The 23,787-nt window shown below is 42.6% G+C and overlaps 1 protein-coding gene across 1 annotated transcript; it reads left to right on the top strand.

Moving 5' to 3' along the window:
* Positions 1–1,926, top strand: LOC100303993 (plastidic phosphate translocator-like protein 1). Its single transcript, NM_001174580.1, has 2 exons — positions 1–1,281; positions 1,622–1,926. The coding sequence occupies exon 1, from the start codon at positions 175–177 to the stop codon at positions 1,246–1,248; it is 1,074 nt and encodes a 357-aa protein (NP_001168051.1). The 5' UTR covers positions 1–174; the 3' UTR covers positions 1,249–1,281; positions 1,622–1,926.
* Positions 1,927–23,787: the final 21,861 nt, after the last annotated feature.

Below are 23,787 nucleotides of genomic sequence, written 5' to 3'. Positions count from 1 at the left end.
CTCAGATCCGCCCCCTCCTCCGCCTCCGCCTCCGCCTCCTGTACCCTCACGCCGTGCTTCCACAGCCCTCCCACCTCCGAATCCAGATCCGCCGCCACCAACTCCTGCTTCTCACCTCCTAGGCTGCTTCGCGCGACAACCTCCGCGAGGAGCAGCAGGAGCGGCGGCGGCGGCATGGGGCGGGACGGCGGTGGCGGTGTCGCCGGCGGAATGTCTGAATCGGTGCTGCGGAAGGTGCTCCTCTCCTACTTGTACGTCGCGGTGTGGATCTTCCTCTCCTTCTCCGTCATCGTCTACAACAAGTACATCCTCGACCCCAAGATGTACAACTGGCCCTTCCCCATCTCGCTCACCATGGTGCACATGGGTTTCTGCTCATCCCTCGCCGTCGCGCTCGTCCGCGTGCTCCGCGTCGTCGACCTCCCCACCTCTCCCTCCATGACGCCACAGCTCTACACCTCCTCCGTCGTCCCCATCGGCGCGCTATACGCGATGTCGCTCTGGTTCTCCAACTCCGCATACATCTACCTGTCTGTGTCATTTATCCAGATGCTCAAGGCGCTTATGCCCGTCGCCGTCTACTCCATCGGCGTCCTATTCAATAAGGAGACCTTCAGGTCCTCCTCCATGCTGAACATGCTCTCCATCTCCTTCGGCGTGGCCATCGCCGCCTACGGCGAGGCGCGCTTCGACGTGCGCGGGGTCGCGCTGCAGCTCGCTGCCGTCGCCTTCGAGGCCACGCGGCTCGTGCTCATCCAGATCCTGCTCACATCTAAGGGCATCTCCCTCAACCCTATCACCTCGCTCTACTACGTCGCGCCGTGCTGCCTCTGCTTCCTCGTCGTGCCCTGGGTCTTCGTCGAGCTGCCCAGGCTACGCGCCGTCGGCACCTTCCAACCGGATTTCTTCGTCTTTGGGACCAACTCACTCTGCGCCTTTGCGCTCAACCTTGCTGTGTTCCTGCTAGTGGGCAAGACCTCGGCGTTGACCATGAACGTCGCGGGAGTAGTCAAGGATTGGCTGTTGATTGCATTCTCGTGGTCTGTGATCCGGGACACCGTCACCCCGATTAACCTGTTCGGATATGGGATCGCGTTTTTAGGGGTGGCCTACTACAATCATGTCAAGCTGCAGGCGCTCAAGGCTAAGGAGGCCCAGAAGAAAGCCGCACAGGCTGATGAGGAGGTTGGGTCGCTCTTGCAGGAGCGCGATGGACATGGTGATCATAAGAGCGACAATCAGGCTTAGACTGTCAGATCTGATCCTGGCCTTCCCATATTGGTTGGTTCTCGATCCATTCATGATATTGCTACCATTCTCATTTACATGTGAGAGAAGTGTTCTTTTCTTAGCTTGCATTGGGATAGAAGTGTTCATCTTGAGAAAGATGTTATGTTTACATTTAACGTATGATAAGTGTGCATCTTTTTCGCATTGTGGACCATAGGCTACTAGACGCATCTATTTTGTTTACACTAATGAAATAAAATTCTAAAAAAATGTTGTGAATATGGTGCCACTAGCCTGGAACTGCAGAATATCTGAAACCAATAAAGACTAGTAATTTTCTTGTTGTACTTGGTCATTTTCGTGTTCTAATTTTTGCTGGAATACTGTACAGGGGATCTGATGCAAGGTGCAAAGACCGGAGTTTGGTCTACGGTTGCTTTCAAGGAGGTGGATGACGGTTTCTTGCACTTCTTTAACTTTGTGTCTGGAGAGAAAATCAGAGGTATTTAACGTTTAGGAAATATGCACCTGCTTGGTGGAGAGCTTTGCCTTGTTATTTTAGACACTTTGTTCTACTGAAAGGCAGCCATGCCTTACTACCTCACTTGTCCATTGCCTAGATTTATTTGTTCTGCTAGTAGATTAGGGACTAAAAATGTACTGCTGCAGAATGTTAATTTGGTGGTTATTTTCGATATATAATGAGCTTACCGTAATCTACGAGCTGAGCCTCTCGTGCCGTCGTGTGAAGTCTTGTTTATTCGTGGGACTGGTAGCACGTGTTATATGGATTATTTTTTACTGGTGATGGTTATTGTTAGGATGCCTTTTCAGATTTAAGGTCAGATGTATATATTCTAGTCTACAATGCAGATGATTACATGATTGGAAAGTCTTACATATCTAATTTTACATGCATGTTACAGTACTAAGGCCCTGTTTGGTTCCTTTAATCACTAGACTAAATTTTAGTGACTAAAGTTTAGTCGCTAAACTACCCTGTTTGGTTCTAGTGACTAAACCGGACTAAAGAGCATTAATTGATGTGAATAATGACTGTTTTACCCATATTAATTAATGGATGTTTGCTATAAGAAGAAAGTGGAGAGGGCAAATAAGGTAAAAATACTACTTTAGTCCCTTTTAGTCACCACCTTAGTGACTAAATAACTAAAGTTTAGTTACCCCACTTTAGTCACCATGTTTGCTTATTTAGAAACTAAAAGTGACTAAATTTTAGTCACTAAACTTTAGTCAACCTAAACCAAACAGGGCCTAAGCTTTTGCCTTTTTTTAGAATTTTTGCTTTCTAGTACATGCCAACAGGCCTCAACCATTTGCTGCAGCTTGCTATTTTAGTACTACTCAAACTCATGTCATGGGGTTGGGGATCATAGCGCATTAATTTCGCTTGCTTTTTCATAGGACTAGGTTGGGGTACCTAGCTAGCTCATAATTTGGCTTTGCCTGTTGAGATCAAGCATTGCATATATGGCACTTCAATTTTCATCTTGGTCCACTGCTGATTGAACTAAGGTTTGTTGATGGTTGGTGATCTCCCGGCTGGTGTGTGGTACCCCCTTCTTGCCAGTTGCGATTGCAATGGTTTCAACAGCTTAAGCTTTCAATCCAAGCTGAATTGGGTGCAGAGTTGTAGGGTCTCCTTTGTAGTTTAGAAAGAATCACAGTTGCTTGAAATCCAGTGACTGAGCAAGGTTTGCAAACATGTGATCTCGTAGTACTTGCATCTTTTAAATTTGCATGATGGGACTGCATTAGTTTTTTGGTGCCGTTTGGTTCACGAAATGTAACGTAAATGGTAACGATAATGATTTACGCTTGAGTACCAACGGTAATAAGTTTGAACAGGCCAGTATCAATTTCTGGCCAGTATCAATTTCTAGGGTTGTATATGTAAACCAAATGGCGCCTTGGTGTTTTGTGCCGAACACTGGGGTTCATCGGTCATTGAACATTGGGGTTGGTCCTCTGTTTGTTGCTCCTCTGTTTGTTGCCTTCAGACTTCAGCGCCCAGAAGACTAGACTGGGGTTCATCGGTCATTGAACATTGGGGTTGGTCCTTTGTTTGTTGCTTTCAGACTTCAGCGCCCAGAAGAATGCTTGATCTGTTGTTGCGGCACTACGCAAGTCAACGAGATTTTTGTCGCTCTCTTGATGCACATGGGGGAAGATCTTGAGCAACTAGTGGGCCATCCAAAGCGTCGTGGCTTCGAACAGAAGGCAACAACCAACATTCTACCAGTCCTCTTCGCGACCGAGCTGGGTGTTTTGGTTACGGTTTCAGTAAAATATACTGCGTTAGGATACTTTTCAAATATGCAAGGAATGACCTCTAAGACAGGGTGAATTAGACGGTCTAATTTCTCTCTAATTTATGATCTTTAATTTTCTTCCGGTCAAGATCTATGCAAAGAACTAAGCTATTTTATATTATTTTCGTTCTCGAATATTTGTCGTCCGCTAATTTACTTTTAACTAAAACATGACAAATAAAAAACGGAGGGAGTATATAATTATGGCTTTAACTATCTACTGTAAAGAGTTATACAACTTATGGTTTAAACTTATTCATTAGTCTATAATTAAGCTAGGAAAATTAAGCATATAACGAAGGAAACACAATGTAAATGTAGATGTCAAAAAGCGGTAGAGATATAAAGTCCCATTGATACATTGATATTTTTATTGAGGTATCAACAAGCGTGCAACCTTTCTTCTAATCTTTGTTGGAGCCTCATGCAATAGAATATCCACGCAATGGCTAAGCTCTTGGCTAGATAACTCGTGGTTAGCCTCACTTGGCTAGATAACTCCGTGGTTAGCCTCAGACTTTCACGTACCCGATTATGACCTCTTTTGGATGCATCCTGACTCCACTATTGAGTTTTTGACCAGAACGTTGTGGTCCTCATTTTCCTCGGTCGCTGATGATTACACCATAAATGTGGTTAGTGTGATCTCGCAAAACTTACACTGGTGCACTGGTGACACGCCGAGAATGACTGACCCTGACAATCAGTGAGTGGGCACGATACTGTCGGAGAGGAAAATTCTCCGACCGGGTGGCGGAACGCACCCGCCCTAAATCCTAAGATGAGGAGGGGCCTAAGCGTTTTGCCTATCTATTGGGAGATCGATGAACACGAGTGAACACGAGGATTTAGAGTGGTTCAGGTCGTCGGAGCGTAATACCCTACTCCACCCTACTCCACTGTGTGTTGTATTGAGTCTGTGAGCTTGAGAGCTCGTGTGAAAGTCTCTCTGAGGGTCTGAGTGAACCTGCCTTGTAACATCGTGTGCCTTCCCTTTTATAGCTCAAGGGAGGCACATACAAGGATGCTGAGCCCCGACATGTGGGCCCAGGAACATAACAGAAGGAATATATTATAGGAGTAACTAACGCCTGTGCAATCTCCTGTGCGCCTCGATGTCCGCAGTCCACGCAGTATTGGTATGAGGCGGCTGCTTCCTTGGTAACGCGCGAGTGATGATGAGCATAGTGCACGCAACAGTATGGGTGTACCGTCTGCCAATGGAATGGACAGGCACGCCGCCCGCGGAACGGACTGGTCGCCGCCTGCCAGCGGAATGGACAGGTCTCATTAAATGCGGAGGCGGCACATCGCCTGCCAGCGGAATGGACAGGGCTCAATAAATGCAGAGGCGGTACACCGCATGACAGTGGAATGGACAGGCGGCACGCCTTATCCGTAATAAATGCAGAGGCTGCGCAGCCCAGAGGCCTTACGTCAGACTCCGCCCGTTGGCTTACGTCACATGCATCATGCCACGTGGTAGCATCGGGGCTCCTCCTGGGCGGGGAGCAGAAGCGTAAACGATAAGGTCCGGACACGTGTCAGCTCCGGACCTCCGCCTGGCCTTGATTAAGGCCTGGGTATTCTCTGTCCCAGAATCTCGGGACCCTGCTGTGAGCGACCCGGACCCCACATAGAGGGGTCCGGACCCCATCCTAAGGGTCCGGTTTGCGCCCGTGGGGGTCCTGGACCTTACCCGGAGGCCCGGTCTATATATATAGGGGTTCGGCACTTTCCCATGGGGGTCCGGACTCACTGTTGATACCTTGGAGTATATCATCTTCTCTGGCCATGTGGCGGCCCCAGAACCGTCCACGTGGAGGGGTCGGGTGCTGTCGCTGGCCTAGAGTAGTCGCCCGAGGCTGGGGCGAGCCATGGTCTGGTCCCACACACAACTCCTTTACCACACGACTAAATATAACCGCGTGGGTACTACGTCTTCATACGGTAGTAAGGGGTACTGAAAGGGAAGTAGGCTTACACCTTTTTTCTAATTGATTTTGGTGGTTGAATTGCCCAACACAAATAATTGGACTAACTAGTTTGCTCTAGATTATAAGTTTTACATGTGCCAAAGGTTCACAACAAACCAATAAAAAGACCAAGAAAGGGTTCAAATAAAGAGAGCAAAAGACAACCGAAGAGTGCCCTAGTCTGGCGCACCGGACTGTCCGGTGTGCCACCGGACAGTGTCTGGTGCACCAGGGAATTCCAGTCTGAACTACTCACCTTGGGAATTCTGGGAGCCGCTCCGCTATAATTCACCGGATTGTCCGGTGCGCCAGCGGAGCAACGGCTACTTCGCGCCAATGGTCGTCTGCAGAGAGCAGTTAATGCGCTACAGTGCGCGCAGAAGTCAGAGCAGATCCAGAAGGCGCACCAGACACTCTACAGGACCTGTCTGGTGCACCACTGGACTGTCCAGTGGCCTAGATGTCAGAAGCTCCAACGGTCAGAATCCAACGGCCGGGTGACGTGGCTGGCGCACCGGACTGTCCGGTGCGCCATGCGACAGAAGCCCTCACCAACGGTTCTTTTGGTGATTGGGGCTATAAATACCCTCCAACCACCACACTTCATTGCATCCAAGTTTTCAGCCTTCAAACACCTTACAAGAGCTATAACATTCAATACAAGACACAATCAAAGAGATCAAATCCTCTCCCAAGTCCAAAGATCATTCCAATCAAATAGTGACTAGTGAGAGAGAGAGACTTGTGTTCATTTGAGCTCTTGCGCTTGGATTGCTTTTCTTCTTCCTTCTTTCTTGATTCCAACTCAATTGTAACCAAGGCAAGAGACACCAATTGTGTGGTGGTCCTTGTGGGGACTTAGTGTCCCATTTGATTGAGAAGAGAAGCTCACTCGGTCTAAGTGACCATTTGAGAGAGGAAAAGGGTTGAAAGAGACCCGGTCTTTGTGACCACCTCAACGGGGAGTAGGTTTGCAAGAACCGAACCTCGGTAAAACAAATCACCGTGTCATCCGCCTTATTCGCTTGTGATTTGTTTTCGCCCTCTCTTGCGGACTCGTTTATATTTCTAACGCTAACCCCAGCTTGTAGTTGTGCTTAAAGTTTGTGAATTTTAGATTCGCCCTATTCACCCCCCTCTAGGCGACTTTCAATTGGTATCAGAGCTCGGTACTTCATTAGAGCTTAATCGCTCGAAGTGATGTCGGGAGATCACGCCAAGAAGGAGATGGTGACCGGTGAGAAGCCCGCCACAAGCCACGGGAAGGCTCCATCAAGGGAGTCCGGCAACAAGAAGAAGGAGGGATCCCCTTCACGCATTAGGACGCGCGAGAGTGGCGAGAAGAAGAAGAAAATGAAGAAAGTGGTCTACTACGAGACCGACTCTTTATCGCCCTCTACATCGGGATCCGACTCCGCATCAGTCACTTCTAAGCGCCAAGAGCACAAGAAGTATAGTAAGATTCCCCTACGCTATCCTTGCATTCCAAAACATACTCCATTACTTTCCGTCCCATTAGGCAAACCACCGGCTTTTAATGGTGACGATTATAGTAGGTGGAGTGAAATGATGAAGTTTCACCTAACCTCACTCCACACAAGTATATGGGACATTGTTGAATTTGGAGTACAGGTACCATCCGTGGGGGATGAAGATTATGATGCGGATGAAGTCGCCCAAATCCAACAGATTAATTCCCAAGCAACTACTATACTCCTCACCTCTCTAAGTCCGGAGGAGTATAATAAGGTGCAAGGGTTGAAAAGTGCAAAAGAAATTTGGGACGTACTAAAGACCGTGCACGAAGGAGACGAGGTGACCAAGATCACAAAAATGGAAACGATCGAGGGGGAGCTCGGTCGGTTCATGCTCAACCAAGGAGAAGACCCGCAAGCCATGTACAACCGGCTAAAGACCTTGGTGAACCAAGTGCGCAACCTTGGGAGCACCAAATGGGATGACCATGAAATGGTTAAGGTTATTCTTAGATCACTTGTTTTTCTTAACCCTACTCAAGTACAATTAATTTGTGGTGATCCAAGATATAAACTAATGTCTCCCGAGGAAGTGATAGGAAAGTTTGTGAGCTTCGAACTAATGATCAAAGGCTCCAAACAAATTATCGAGCGAGGCGCCACCTCCACACCCGAGGTGCAACCCGTCGCCTTCAAAGCGACGGAGGAGAAGAAGGAAGAGTCTACATCAAGTAGACCCCCCATCGACGCCTCCAAGCTCGACAATGAGGAGATGGCGCTCATCATCAAGAGCTTTCGCCAAATCCTCAAGCAAAGGAGGGGGAGAGACTACAAGCCCCGTTCCAAGAAGGTGTGCTACAAATGTGGTAAGCCCGGTCATTTTATCGCTAAATGTCCTTTGTCTAGTGATAGTGATAGGGATAACGACAAGAAGGGCAAGATGAGAGAAAAGAAGAGGTACTACAAGAAAAAAGGCAGCGATGCCCATGTATGCCGGGAGTGGGACTCCGACGAGAGCTCCACCGACTCCTCTGACGACGAGGACGCCGCCAACATCGCCGTCACAAAAGGCCTCCTCTTCCCCAACGTCAGCCACAAGTGCCTCATGGCAAAGGACGACAAGAAGAAGAAGGTAAAATCAAGATCTTCCACTAAGTATGCAACTTCTAGTGATGAGGATAATTCTAGTGATGATGAGGAAAACTTGCTTACTCTTTTTGCCAATCTTAACATGCAACAAAAGGAGAAATTAAATGAATTGATTAGTGTTATTCATGAGAAGGATGAACTCTTGGATACCCAAGAGGACTTCCTAATTAAAGAAAAGAAAAGGCATGTTAAGGTTAAAAATGCTTATGCTCTAGAGGTAGAAAAATGTGAAAAATTATCTAGTGAGCTAAGCACTTGCCATGATGTTATTTCCAACCTTAGAAATGAAAATGCCAAATTAATTGTTAAGGTTGAGAAATCAAATGTTTGTGATGATTCAATTGTTGATCTTAGAAATGATAATGCTAGTTTAATTGCTAAGATTGACATGTTGAATGAATCTCTTGCTAGCCTTAAAATTGAGAATGAAAAACTAATTGCTAAGGCTAAAGATTTGAATGTTTGCAATATTTCCATTTCCAATCTTAGAGATGAAAATGCTATTTTACATGCTAAGATTGTTGAATTAAATTCTTGCAAACCCTCTACATCTACCATTGAGCATGTTACAATTTGCACTAGATGTAGAGATATTAACATTGATGCTATTCATGATCATATTGCTATGATTAAACAACAAAATGATCATATAGCAAAACTAGATGCTAAAATTGCCGAGCATGAACTAGAAAATGAAAATTTTAAATTTGCTCGTAGTATGCTTTATAGTGGGAGACGCCCTGGCATCAAGGATGGCATTGGCTTCCAAAAGGGAGACAATGTCAAACTTAATGCCCCTCCTAAAAGATTGTGTAACTTTGTTAAGGGCAAAGCTCCCATGCCTCAGGACAACGAGGGTTACATTTTATACCCTACCGATTATCCCGAGCACAAAATTTGGAGAATTCACTCTAGGAAGTCTCACTCTGGCCCTAATCATGCTTTTATGTATAAGAGTGAGGCATCTAGTTCTAGCCATTCTACACATGTTAAAATGCCTAAGAAGAAAACTCCAATTGCATCAAATGATCATAACATTTCATTTAAGACTTTTGATGCGTCATATGTGCTTACTAACAAATCAAGCAAAATAGTAGCCAAATATGTTGGGGGCAAACACAAGGGCTCCAAGACTTGTGTTTGGGTACCCAAGGTGCTTGTTTCTAATGTCAAAGGACCCAAGACCGTTTGGGTACCTAATGTGACACTACAAAAAAATCATTAAATAAAAATAATACATTTGGTTATTAATGAAATAAAAAAATTTTCTTTTAAGTATTTGTTATTTATGTGCATTTGGAATGATTTTTGATTTCTCATAATTGATTTTAGATATTATATAGCATTTCCTCTTAAATGAAAATTTACATAAATAATATAAATATTAGTCAAAGAATTAATATTTTATTTATAAATAATTTTGGTTTGATTAATATGAATTTTATGATTATTTAAAATGTATTTTGAAATTTGAAAAGGAAATAGAAAAAAAAAACAAAACCTAATCTAACCCTAGCCGACCATATGGCCCATTAGGCCCAACAAGCAACCACAGCCGCCCCTAACCCTAACGCGCGTGCTCCCTGTCTACCAGCCGCCAGCCGCCATTCCATCTCCTCCTTGCTAGCCGCCGCCCCCACCTGGCCACCTCTCTCTCTCCTCTAGCTTCTCTCTGTTCTCCCCTCCCTGCTTCTCTCTCCCTGGCATCCGACGCCCATGCTTCCAGCTGCCAAGAACCGCGAACCCCGTCGCGCCCCTGCAGCCGACGCGCCCAGCTGCTCGCCCAGGAGCCCGCGCGCCAGGCCTCGCCGCGCGACCCGCCCAGCCGCGCAAGCCTCGACGCCCGCGCAGTTCCCTGCACCCGACCGCGCCCCGCACCAGCGCGCCTCAAGCGGAGCAGCCGCCGCGCCCACGGCCGAGTCCCGCGCAGCCCGACCCCGCTGCCGAGCGTGCCTAGGACCCCGACCAAAACGTCGCGCCTGTCCGCCTCCATGAGCCGGAAACGGGCAGCCGTTTCTCCCTCTCTCTCCCATTAATGGCGATTTTTTTGTGACAGTTTCTCTTCCTTGCATGATTTACTCCTCTGCCAGCCATTCTTCTACCGTTAGGAAACTTTATTAATGGTGTGATTGTTACTTCGAATTATAGTGCAGCAAATAGCCTTCAAGGCGCGTGAAGCCATTTGATTTCTCCTCCCATCCTTGGCCTATTTAAGCACAACCGTCATTGTTGCGTCGTCGCTTGCCGCCGACGTAGTTCCTGCGCCCGTCGGGTTATTGCGAAGCCGCGCCCACAATCGCCTCCTCGCCGTGACTGCGCGCATGCTCTGCTTGCCTCTATTACTTGCCACCAAGTTCCCTGTCAGCGTCGTCGCTCTACAGTCGCTCGCAGCTCGCTGGAATTCGCTGTCGCGACGTCTCTGAAGCCTCTGCTCCTATCTGCTGTGCACCGGGTGTCTGTTCGTGTCATCGTCGTGCATCGCTCGCTGGCTGTGAATCCCCTGCCCACGCCCAGTTCCCTGTCGTCGCCCTCACCGAAGCTATTGCTCTTGGCTGCTGTGCACAATCATCATTCGTCGACGTTTCCCGATCGTGCCGAAGCCACCTCGTCATCCACTCGCCATCGACGTTGTTCGTCCTTGCTCGTCGGTCATTGCCCTCGTGGGAGCTCCACGACGAAGCTTCGCCCCTCGTGCCATTAACATCCCACGTCCGAGACCCTGCCACCGGAGGCCTCCCTGCATTGTGTTTCCACCGGCGCCTGTTCTGTTGCCGTGACGAAGGTAGAAGACGACATTTTGTGAACTGACTCCTGTCGGCTACAGTTATTAGTGAGGTAGCCCCTGCGACAATTTTTGTTTAATAAAATAATTATTTAGAGTGCAAATAATTTTATAACGGTGTTGTTAATTTTATAAGTTTATACAAAATACTTTATACTATTGTTTACAATAATTCACATGTTCTTGTAAACTAATTAGAACCTTGTTTTGTACAATCGATTTATAACAAAGAAAATAAGAGATAATTATTTATAATGACGTATGTATACAAAAATATAAATTTATTAGCTAACCCTTCTAGTCTAGCTTTATTTATGTGTAGGTCCCTGTTACAGTATAAAATGTATATTAGGAACCCAATTAAATAGAAATGGTTTTGTTAGTTTCATAATTATGTGTTAAACAATTTTAAATAGTATTTTTAAACGGTTCACATGATTTAGTAAATTAATTGATTTATGTTGTTATAATCATTTTATACATAGTTTTCCAAATATGAAATTAAAAAGAATTGTAGACCATCTTTTCGTAAATAAAAACATTAGGTAAATAATTATATGTTGCTCATAAAGTGTGATTCAGATTTATAATCAAAATGTTATATGTTTTTATGGTCAAACATTCTTTACTCCCACTAAGAAAAAAATAGAGTTTTCTAATAAATGTTAAAATGACTTAATTATGTGCTTATACCATCATAACTAAATTAAATTGATAGTTTATATAATGTCAAATATATTTTCCTTATTAATGAATTAGATCATTAGTGCCTAAATTAAAACTAAATATAAATAAGGGCTTAATTATCTTTTCTCGTAATTTATTAATCAAACTTATAGCCAATTTGTGCATAACTAGATTTATGGTATGATTAATGATTTCATAGAATTTAGTACACATTATATACGAATCACTTAGTTGTTCCTAAAGAATAAAATAAAATAATTAGTGTTCATATTCTTTTATAACTTAAAATGTTACTTTATATATATTGACTTCAAGTATAATAATATAGGCTATGTGCTTCTAATGAAATTGAAAGATAGTTATTTGTTTATTATCTTTTGCATGAAAATCCACTTAATGCTTATAACCTAACTCGTCTTAAATAGGTGATTAATAATATAATTATGATCTTTTCACATAAAAAGTTGTTTAAGCTATTTATGAGCTTGTTATAAAAGTAATGTTTAATAACGTGTTTTATCATCTTATAAACCCTTAATCTTAGACATATCACATAAGACGTTTTATAAAAGATTAATTTGGTAATCTTAATATTTGTATATTTTAGTTAAGATATTTTAAGCTCATGTCTTGTTTTATAAAGTATAGATCACACATTTTTTAAAAGAATACCTTCTTATTATAACCATTACTTACGACGTTTTTGAAAAGCAAACGTTCTTTTCGTTAGGCTTTCTTTTAGCTTTACGTATGGTGAATGTGGTATGTTATTGAGTGGTGTTTGTTCTTCTTGTTTGTTTGTGTGATATTCAGTGGTTGATCTAGTAGTTAAGAATCAAGATCTATTCCTATCCGTGGAAGAACCTCAAGTTTTCAATAAGCAAGGCAAGTGGACTTCTCCCTCTGCATACTCTGTTTGATCCCAAACAATACATTTAATAAAGTTTACTCTTTTGGATATATATGCATAACTTGACGGGTTACCTATTTAGATAACCTTTCCAACCTTACTCCTTGTTTAACCTGGGATTATGATTTAACCAAGTAGCTATGCTATTGCTACAACTTAACTTTATGCAGTCACTCCCGCTTATGATATTAATGTTCCAAATGGTAAGATTACTTTGTTGTTGTTAACCCGATGGTTAAACAAGATTATTGCATATTAATTGGAACATGGAGTGACCACCCGGGAAAACAGTGCTACCATGAGAACTATCATGGCTCTGGTCTTGGCTAAATAACTAGGGAAGTCTTATGTTGGGTGCTGGTCGTGGTCGACAGGAACGGGGGCATCTGGCAAGCTCTTATAGTTCTGGCTCAGGCAGATTGGATACGGGCATAGTTCCCAAAGCTTTACCCTGTGGTCCGGACTATAAGTTGGTTACGGTAGGTGTGCCTTATGCAGTTTGACCATTTCCAACATTTGCGTAATGAGGACTCTAGGGAGAAGCCTCGTAGTGAGACCCTGGCCATTCACCTCGGAAGTGAATACGGGTCTAGCTAACCCGGGCTAGAAGGGAATCGCGACTCATGGGTAAAGATGCGCCACCTCTGCAGAGTGTAAAACTGATATATCAGCCGTGCTCACGGTTATGAGCAGCCTGGACTCCTCACATGATAATTGAACTTGAAGATGAAAATAAATCGAGATCCGATGATCTGCCAATGGTTTGCTTAAGTGGTTTCACTTAAGTGTTTTTGATATACTCTTGTACCTTTGTTTAAAGGGAATACTTGGGATTCACACTTATTAGTAAGACATGTGTTGTTAATAAAATGTTGACCAACTAAAATGCTTACTGCTCAACCTCAGCCTCACCTTGTTACCTTGCATTAGTTTTTCCCCCACTTGCTGAGCCCCGACCATAAGTGAGCTCACCCTTGCTTAATTTTGATCAGAAGTTTGCAGATGAAGATATGATGTTGAACTCCATGGATGCTAGTCTAGTGATACCCCCGGTCATCTTCCTGTGGATGGATGTCCTTGTTTCGCTGTACTTTGATGAATAAAGGTTAAGACATTATGTCTGTTCAAAGTGTAATATGTTAATATAATCGTTATTTACACTTTTATGCATTGTTCTTTTGATATATTACACTTGTGACGTCAACATATGTGTGGAAATAGATCCTGGCACACATATGCTATGCACCCGGCTCTGCCCTTGGGAAACGGGTGTGACAGAAGTGGTATCAAAGCAATGTGACCGTAGGTCGCTAGATTAGTTAGAAATGGAAAGCCCAGTCAGTCATTCAAAACTTGACTTAATTGTCTCCATAAAAACTTACTTTATACAAAAACTCGTCTCTTTTATCTTCAACCCTTCTTGTCTAATTTTTGGTCTATCAGAAGGTTCTAATGAGAAGCATTGCAAGATGATCAAGCTAGGATTGCGGAACTTGAAGCGAAGTTTGCCAGAAGAAACCCTCTCGAAGCTATCGACGATGCCCTATTCTCTATCTTATCCCCACTCTGCAAGAAGTTTTGTTATGGATCCCCTGGATCTATTATTTGACTTCTTGGCTAAGTTGATAGGATTGTTCTTTAGTATTAAGATTTTCGACTAGATCGGTAAAGACGACATTATATTATAGTGGTTTTCTAATCCATAATATTGCTATAAAACCCTTGACTTCTTATACTTTTGTTTCCTTGCCATTGTATTGTCATCCTTAGGCAATATCTACCTTGATATATTAAACATTTGCCTCTCTACTTTTCTCCTTGATAACGCTTTCTCCCTAACTCACTTTATAACCTTGGTTGTATCATTTATCCTCACTTTAATAGTTCATGGTTATCTTATTTCACTTTTGGCCACCAACAAATATGTCTTGTCTAACTCCTCACTATTTCTTACCTGACTCCTTGACTTTATAATATCTTTGTTATTCCAAACCTTGTCTCACCTTTTGTTTTGTTGAATGAGTAGAATTGGATTGTGTTGTGCTGGTATGTTTGAATTCATTGTCCCTTGTGTTCATGATTGGTTTGCTTCTTTGAAATGATTGTTGGTGTATTGTGTGACTTTTGTCCACAATGACATCAGTTAGCTAGGTAAAACCTTAGATAGATGGGTTTTCTCTGCTCTCTAAAATCTGTCTTTGCTCAACCCTTTCGTCCCTTCCATTCTTCCATACCCATACAGATGTCAGACCTTGGAATGTCAACTACAAGTGATGTCACTAAGTGCAAAGAATACAGTGTGTTGGCAAGTCAAAACAACACTCTAAATAAAACAGCTGATGAACAGACAATCAAGACCCAAAATGATGCACAACCAAACCATCAGACAAGTGACCTTGGAACATGTTGTTGTTGCGAGTACTATGGAATTCCTTGTCGCCAGATCAGTACAAACGGAAGTGAAACTACAAAACAGAAGAACCGAATTTTGTTTTCGGGCATAAAAAGTCAATGGTCTCCCCAAGAACAACTAATAGCAGATGCACTATCAGACGATGAGTTGCCAGGTAATCCAAAAAGGAAACATCACAAGGATGCCCAGCCCCAAGAAGAAACACAAGAGTGTTACATTGATGGATGGACTATTACTTGCACACAGTTTCAGCCTCGTCGTCACATCAGGTCCAAGAAACAAAAAGGGAAACATGGAAAAAGTCAAGAAATAACTTCAAGAAAAGCTTGCTATCAATGTGGACGTGAAGGTCATTACTTCCGTAACTGTCTTGAGAAGAGTTCACTTCAGATTACCTCCGAGATGAAGCTATCTCAGTCTTCAGTCATGGAATGTGAACAAAAATGCACAGAAATTTCTACCAACACCATAAAGACAACTCCACCATGTAACTTATCAAGTCGTGCTTGTTTTGGCTGTGGTGATACCGGCCATCTTGTTAATGGTTGTCCTAAGAAGGATGTGGAGATCAATAAGGTCCAAAAGAAAAGACAACACCCTCAAACTCATGCATCAACAAAGAATAAACAACGGAAAGAGACCACAGGAAGGATAAGTTATGCAGTGATAGGAACCATTCCATATGATGATGCAGTAATTTTTGGAACACTGGTCATTCACACAACCATCGCCACCGTGTTGTATGATCCTCGTACAACACATTCTTTTATCAGTGCCCAGTTTGCAACAAAGTATGGTATCTTCAAGTGTCCCTTGAGATCAAGGAAGACCATCAGTACACCTAAAGGAAAAATGTTAGTAAACTACATATGTCCGAAAGTAAGTGTTAAAATCAACGGGATAGATTTTCCAGCTGATCTCCTAGTGATAGAATCAATTGGAAAGGATGTGATTCTTGGAAAGAATTGGTTACAAAGAACTAAGGCAGTAATCCAACATACTGAGAGAACCATGTGTTTGGAAACTCCATCTGGAGAAAGAATAGTAGTTGAAGACGACCGACCTCCAGCACTGAAGATTGGTACATCTGACAAGGAAGAATAATATATCATTTATCTAGAAGAAGGAGTATGTCTCACAAAAAAAAGTGTCAAGTTGTTGCCCCTTTGAGAGATTGTAATTGTGCTAAGTGATATATGAATAAATTTGGAGAATCTCTCGCACCTATTGTGTTTTGCCTCTTTATAAAGAAAATAAAGTATGGTGTCATCTACTATATGCAAACAATGTGATGCTCTACTCTAGTTGCCCTAAAGTCCCGCTCAAGTTTTTCTCTCAAATTGTGCTCAAAGAAATACTCTTGGATCAGAAAGATTATTTGGATATCATGCTCTATAATTTATAAGGTTCAAAAGGATCTATGCTAAGGATTATAACACTTGTACACTCTTGTAGTATGATGAAGCTAGGAGAAATCTGAAACCATCCTTGTTCCTTGACGAATCTTATTTTGGAAATCAAAAAGTTGTGTCCACCCTTTATCTTCATATCGTACAAGCCGCTTATGTAATCTTGTCTCACTATCTCTTTTACTCTCTAACCAGATGATGAACCCCAATGGAAAGGAAGTAAATAATGCCAACGACAATACTCCTGTCTTAACAACTATGAACGAGAAAAATGAGTCACCGAGATATTCGATGAATGGAATGAAGAACAACAAAAGGAATAGAAAAATGTTTGGATACATGATTAGTCCACCTCAAGCGAAAGCCACAAAACACATGGATACCCAAACAGAAGAATCAAGTCAGGCTCAGCTACATGAGATACAGACACCCAATGAACCCTCACCCCCTGTTGGTCAAGCAAAGTTGACTCGCAAAGAACTCAAAGCAAGAGGTGCTTGCTACTACTGCAAAAACGAAGGACATCTTATTCGCGAATGCCCCAAGAAGCGTCTAGACCGACTAGAGAAGAAAGCTGCCAAGCATGACCTAAGCAATAGTTCAGAAGACCCACCATTTTATAAGTATGATGATGAAGGTCGCTTGATTAGTATACATTTTGGAGCAAAGAAGTAAGGAAGTTCCTTAAGTTTGGAGGAGTTCGATGTGAACTAAGAACCTACCAATAACAATGTATCTCCTTTGCTTTCATGCTAGCCTTCCTTAATCTCGAGGACGAGATTCTTTTTAAGAGGGGTAGATTTGTGACACTACAAAAAAATCATTAAATAAAAATAATACATTTGGTTATTAATGAAATAAAAAATTTTCTTTTAAGTATTTGTTATTTATGTGCATTTGGAATGATTTTTGATTTCTCATAATTGATTTTAGATATTATATAGCATTTCCTCTTAAATGAAAATTTACATAAATAATATAAATATTAGTCAAAGAATTAATATTTTATTTATAAATAATTTTGGTTTGATTAATATGAATTTTATGATTATTTAAAATGTATTTCGAAATTTGAAAAGGAAATAGAAAAAAAACAAAACCTAATCTAACCCTAGCCGACCATATGGCCCATTAGGCCCAACAAGCAACCACAGCCGCCCCTAACCCTAACGCGCGTGCTCCCTGTTTACCAGCCGCCAGCCGCCATTCCATCTCCTCCTTGCTAGCCGCCGCCCCCACCTGGCCACCTCTCTCTCTCCTCTAGCTTCTCTCTCTTCTCCCCTCCCTGCTTCTCTCTCCCTGGCATCCGACGCCCATGCTTCCAGCTGCCAAGAACCGCGAACCCCGTCGCGCCCCTGCAGCCGACGCGCCCAGCTGCTCGCCCAGGAGCCCGCGCGCCAGGCCTCGCCGCGCGACCCGCCCAGCCGCGCAAGCCTCGACGCCCGCGCAGTTCCCTGCACCCGACCGCGCCCCGCACCAGCGCGCCTCAAGCGGAGCAGCCGCCGCGCCCACGGCCGAGTCCCGCGCAGCCCGACCCCGCTGCCGAGCGTGCCTAGGACCCCGACCAAAACGTCGCGCCTGTCCGCCTCCATGAGCCGGAAACGGGCAGCCGTTTCTCCCTCTCTCTCTCCCATTAATGGCGATTTTTTTGTGACAGTTTCTCTTCCTTGCATGATTTACTCCTCTGCCAGCCATTCTTCTACCGTTAGGAAACTTTATTAATGGTGTGATTGTTACTTCGAATTATAGTGCAGCAAATAGCCTTCAAGGCGCGTGAAGCCATTCGATTTCTCCTCCCATCCTTGGCCTATTTAAGCACAACCGTCATTGTTGCGTCGTCGCTTGCCGCCGACGTAGTTCCTGCGCCCGTCGGGTTATTGCGAAGCCGCGCCCACAATCGCCTCCTCGCCGTGACTGCGCGCATGCTCTGCTTGCCTCTATTACTTGCCACCAAGTTCCCTGTCAGCGTCGTCGCTCTACAGTCGCTCGCAGCTCGCTGGAATTCGCTGTCGCGACGTCGCTGAAGCCTCTGCTCCTATCTGCTGTGCACCGGGTGTCTGTTCGTGTCATCGTCGTGCATCGCTCGCCGGCTGTGAATCCCCTGCCCACGCCCAGTTCCCTGTCGTCGCCCTCGCCGAAGCTATTGCTCTTGGCTGCTGTGCACAATCATCATTCGTCGACGTTTCCCGATCGTGCCGAAGCCACCTCGTCATCCACTCGCCATCGACGTTGTTCGTCCTTGCTCGTCGGTCATTGCCCTCGTGGGAGCTCCATGACGAAGCTTCGCCCCTCGTGCCATTAACATCCCACGTCCGAGACCCTGCCACCGGAGGCCTCCCTGCATTGTGTTTCCACCGGCGCCTGTTCTGTTGCCGTGACGAAGGTAGAAGACGACATTTTGTGAACTGACTCCTGTCGGCTACAGTTATTAGTGAGGTAGCCCCTGCGACAATTTTTGTTTAATAAAATAATTATTTAGAGTGCAAATAATTTTATAACGGTGTTGTTAATTTTATAAGTTTATACAAAATACTTTATACTATTGTTTACAATAATTCACATGTTCTTGTAAACTAATTAGAACCTTGTTTTGTACAATCGATTTATAACAAAGAAAATAAGAGATAATTATTTATAATGACGTATGTATACAAAAATATAAATTTATTAGCTAACCCTTCTAGTCTAGCTTTATTTATGTGTAGGTCCCTGTTACAGTATAAAATGTATATTAGGAACCCAATTAAATAGAAATGGTTTTGTTAGTTTCATAATTATGTGTTAAACAATTTTAAATAGTATTTTTAAACGGTTCACATGATTTAGTAAATTAATTGATTTATGTTGTTATAATCATTTTATACATAGTTTTCCAAATATGAAATTAAAAAGAATTGTAGACCATCTTTTCGTAAATAAAAACATTAGGTAAATAATTATATGTTGCTCATAAAGTGTGATTCAGATTTATAATCAAAATGTTATATGTTTTTATGGTCAAACATTCTTTACTCCCACTAAGAAAAAAATAGAGTTTTCTAATAAATGTTAAAATGACTTAATTATGTGCTTATACCATCATAACTAAATTAAATTGATAGTTTATATAATGTCAAATATATTTTCCTTATTAATGAATTAGATCATTAGTGCCTAAATTAAAACTAAATATAAATAAGGGCTTAATTATCTTTTCTCGTAATTTATTAATCAAACTTATAGCCAATTTGTGCATAACTAGATTTATGGTATGATTAATGATTTCATAGAATTTAGTACACATTATATACGAATCACTTAGTTGTTCCTAAAGAATAAAATAAAATAATTAGTGTTCATATTCTTTTATAACTTAAAATGTTACTTTATATATATTGACTTCAAGTATAATAATATAGGCTATGTGCTTCTAATGAAATTGAAAGATAGTTATTTGTTTATTATCTTTTGCATGAAAATCCACTTAATGCTTATAACCTAACTCGTCTTAAATAGGTGATTAATAATATAATTATGATCTTTTCACATAAAAAGTTGTTTAAGCTATTTATGAGCTTGTTATAAAAGTAATGTTTAATAACGTGTTTTATCATCTTATAAACCCTTAATCTTAGACATATCACATAAGACGTTTTATAAAAGATTAATTTGGTAATCTTAATATTTGTATATTTTAGTTAAGATATTTTAAGCTCATGTCTTGTTTTATAAAGTATAGATCACACATTTTTTAAAAGAATACCTTCTTATTATAACCATTACTTACGACGTTTTTGAAAAGCAAACGTTCTTTTCGTTAGGCTTTCTTTTAGCTTTACGTATGGTGAATGTGGTATGTTATTGAGTGGTGTTTGTTCTTCTTGTTTGTTTGTGTGATATTCAGTGGTTGATCTAGTAGTTAAGAATCAAGATCTATTCCTATCCGTGGAAGAACCTCAAGTTTTCAATAAGCAAGGCAAGTGGACTTCTCCCTCTGCATACTCTGTTTGATCCCAAACAATACATTTAATAAAGTTTACTCTTTTGGATATATATGCATAACTTGACGGGTTACCTATTTAGATAACCTTTCCAACCTTACTCCTTGTTTAACCTGGGATTATGATTTAACCAAGTAGCTATGCTATTGCTACAACTTAACTTTATGCAGTCACTCCCGCTTATGATATTAATGTTCCAAATGGTAAGATTACTTTGTTGTTGTTAACCCGATGGTTAAACAAGATTATTGCATATTAATTGGAACATGGAGTGACCACCCGGGAAAACAGTGCTACCATGAGAACTATCATGGCTCTGGTCTTGGCTAAATAACTAGGGAAGTCTTATGTTGGGTGCTGGTCGTGGTCGACAGGAACGGGGGCATCTGGCAAGCTCTTATAGTTCTGGCTCAGGCAGATTGGATACGGGCATAGTTCCCAAAGCTTTACCCTGTGGTCCGGACTATAAGTTGGTTACAGTAAGTGTGCCTTATGCAGTTTGACCATTTCCAGCATTTGCGTAATGAGGACTCTAGGGAGAAGCCTCGTAGTGAGACCCTGGCCATTCACCTCGGAAGTGAATACGGGTCTAGCTAACCCGGGCTAGAAGGGAATCGCGACTCATGGGTAAAGATGCGCCACCTCTGCAGAGTGTAAAACTGATATATCAGCCGTGCTCACGGTTATGAGCAGCCTGGACTCCTCACATGATAATTGAACTTGAAGATGAAAATAAATCGAGATCCGATGATCTGCCAATGGTTTGCTTAAGTGGTTTCACTTAAGTGTTTTTGATATACTCTTGTACCTTTGTTTAAAGGGAATACTTGGGATTCACACTTATTAGTAAGACAGGTGTTGTTAATAAAATGTTGACCAACTAAAATGCTTACTGCTCAACCTCAGCCTCACCTTGTTACCTTGCATTAGTTTTTCCCCCACTTGCTGAGCCCCGACCATAAGTGAGCTCACCCTTGCTTAATTTTGATCAGAAGTTTGCAGATGAAGATATGATGTTGAACTCCATGGATGCTAGTCTAGTGATACCCCCGGTCATCTTCCTGTGGATGGATGTCCTTGTTTCGCTGTACTTTGATGAATAAAGGTTAAGACATTATGTCTGTTCAAAGTGTAATATGTTAATATAATCGTTATTTACACTTTTATGCATTGTTCTTTTGATATATTACACTTGTGACGTCAACATATGTGTGGAAATAGATCCTGGCACACATATGCTATGCACCCGGCTCTGCCCTTGGGAAACGGGTGTGACACCTAAGAACAAGGCCTAAACTTGTTTTGTAGGTTTATGCATCCGGGGGCTCAAGTTGGATCATCGATAGCGGGTGCACGAACCACATGACAGGGGAGAAGAAGATGGTGTCCTCCTACGAGAAAAACCAAGACCCCCAACGAGCTATCACATTCGGGGATGGAAATCAAGGTTTGGTCAAAGGATTGGGTAAAATTGCTATATCTCCTGACCATTCTATTTCCAATGTTTTTCTTGTAGATTCTTTAGATTACAATTTGCTTTCCGTTTCGCAATTATGTAAAATGGGCTACAATTGTCTTTTTACGGATATAGGTGTTACTGTCTTTAGAAGAAGTGATAATTCAGTAGCATTTAAGGGAGTGTTAGAGGGTCAGCTATACTTAGTAGATTTTGATAGAGCTGAACTCGACACTTGCTTAATTGCTAAGACTAACATGGGTTGGCTCTGGCACCGTCGACTAGCCCATGTTGAGATGAAGAATCTTCATAAGCTTATAAAGGGAGAACACATTTTGGGACTAACCAATGTTCATTTTGAGAAAGACAAGGTTTGTAGCGCATGTCAGGCAGGAAAGCAAGTTGGTGTTCATCATCCACACAAGAACATCATGACGACCGACAGGCCGCTTGAGCTACTCCACATGGACCTATTCGGCCCGATAGCTTACAAAAGCATCGGCGGGAGTAAGTATTGTCTTGTAATTGAGGATGACTATTCTCGCTTCACTTGGTTATTCTTTTTGCAGGAAAAATCTCAAACCCAAGAAACTTTGAAAGGATTTTTAAGACGGGCTCAAAATGAGTTCGGCTTAAGGATCAAGAAGATAAGAAGCGACAATGGAACGGAGTTCAAGAACTCTCAAATTGAAGGCTTTCTTGAGGAGGAGAGCATCAAGCATGAGTTCTCTTCCCCCTACACGCACAACAAAATGGTGTAGTGGAGAGGAAGAATAGAACTCTATTGGACATGGCAAGGACCATGCTTAATGAATACAAGACTTCGGATCGGTTTTGGGCCGAGGCGGTCAACACCGCTTGCTACGCCATCAATCGGTTATATCTGCACCGAATCCTCAAGAAGACATCATACAAACTCCTAACCGGTAAAAAGCCCAATGTTTCATATTTTAGAGTCTTTGGTAGCAAATGTTTTATTCTTGTTAAAAGAGGTAGAAAATCCAAATTTGCTCCTAAGGTTGTAGAAGGCTTTTTACTAGGATATGATTCAAACATAAGGGCATATAGAGTCTTTAACAAGTCCACTGGACTAGTTGAAGTTTCTTGTGACATTGTGTTTGATGAGACTAACGGCTCTCAAGTAGAGCAAGTTGATCTTGATGAGCTAGATGATGAAGAGGCTCCGTGCGTCGCACTAAGGAACATGTCCATTGGGGATGTGTGTCCTAAGGAATCCGAAGAGCCTCCACAAGCACAAGATCAACCATCTTCCTCCATGCAAGCATCTCCACCAACCTAAGATGAGGATCAAGCTCAAGATGATGAAGATGAGGATCAAGATGATGAGCCACCTCAAGAGGAGAGTAATGATCAAGGGGGAGATGCCCATGATCAAGACAAGGAAGATGATGACGGTCCAGGACCGCCACACCCAAGAGTCCACCAAGCAATCCAACGAGATCACCCCGTGAACTCCATCCTCGACGACATTCATAAGGGGGTAACTACTTTGTGTCTTCTATTGACATCCCCGTGTTGCTCATTTCTGTGAACATTACTCCTTTGTGTCTTCTATTGAGCCATATAGAGTAGAAGATGCATTAAGGGATTCAGATTGGGTGATGGCGATGCAAGAGGAGCTCAACAACTTCACAAGGAACGAGGTATGGCATTTAGTTCCACGTCCTAACCAAAATGTTGTAGGAACCAAGTGGGTCTTCCGCAACAAACAAGATGAGCATGGTGTGGTGACAAGGAACAAAGCCCGACTTGTGGCCAAGGGATATTCACAAGTCGAAGGTTTGGATTTCGGTGAAACCTATGCACCCGTAGCTAGGCTAGAATCAATGCGTATATTACTTGCCTATGCTACTTACCATGGCTTCAAGCTTTATCAAATGGACGTGAAAAGTGCCTTCCTCAATGGACCAATCAAGGAGGAGGTCTATGTTGAGCAACCTCCCGGCTTTGAAGATAGTGAGTACCC

The sequence above is a fragment of the Zea mays genome, chromosome 8 (assembly GCF_902167145.1).
Source record: "Zea mays cultivar B73 chromosome 8, Zm-B73-REFERENCE-NAM-5.0, whole genome shotgun sequence".
Taxonomy (NCBI): domain Eukaryota; kingdom Viridiplantae; phylum Streptophyta; class Magnoliopsida; order Poales; family Poaceae; genus Zea; species Zea mays.
The sequence above is the reverse complement of the archived record's forward strand: the minus strand, read 5'-3'. Positions and strand labels throughout refer to the sequence as shown.

Excerpts from the sequence above, each read along its gene's own strand:
- LOC100303993 (NM_001174580.1), top strand. The coding sequence starts at position 175 with ATGGGGCGGGACGGCGGTGGCGGTGTCGCCGGCGGAATGTCTGAATCG.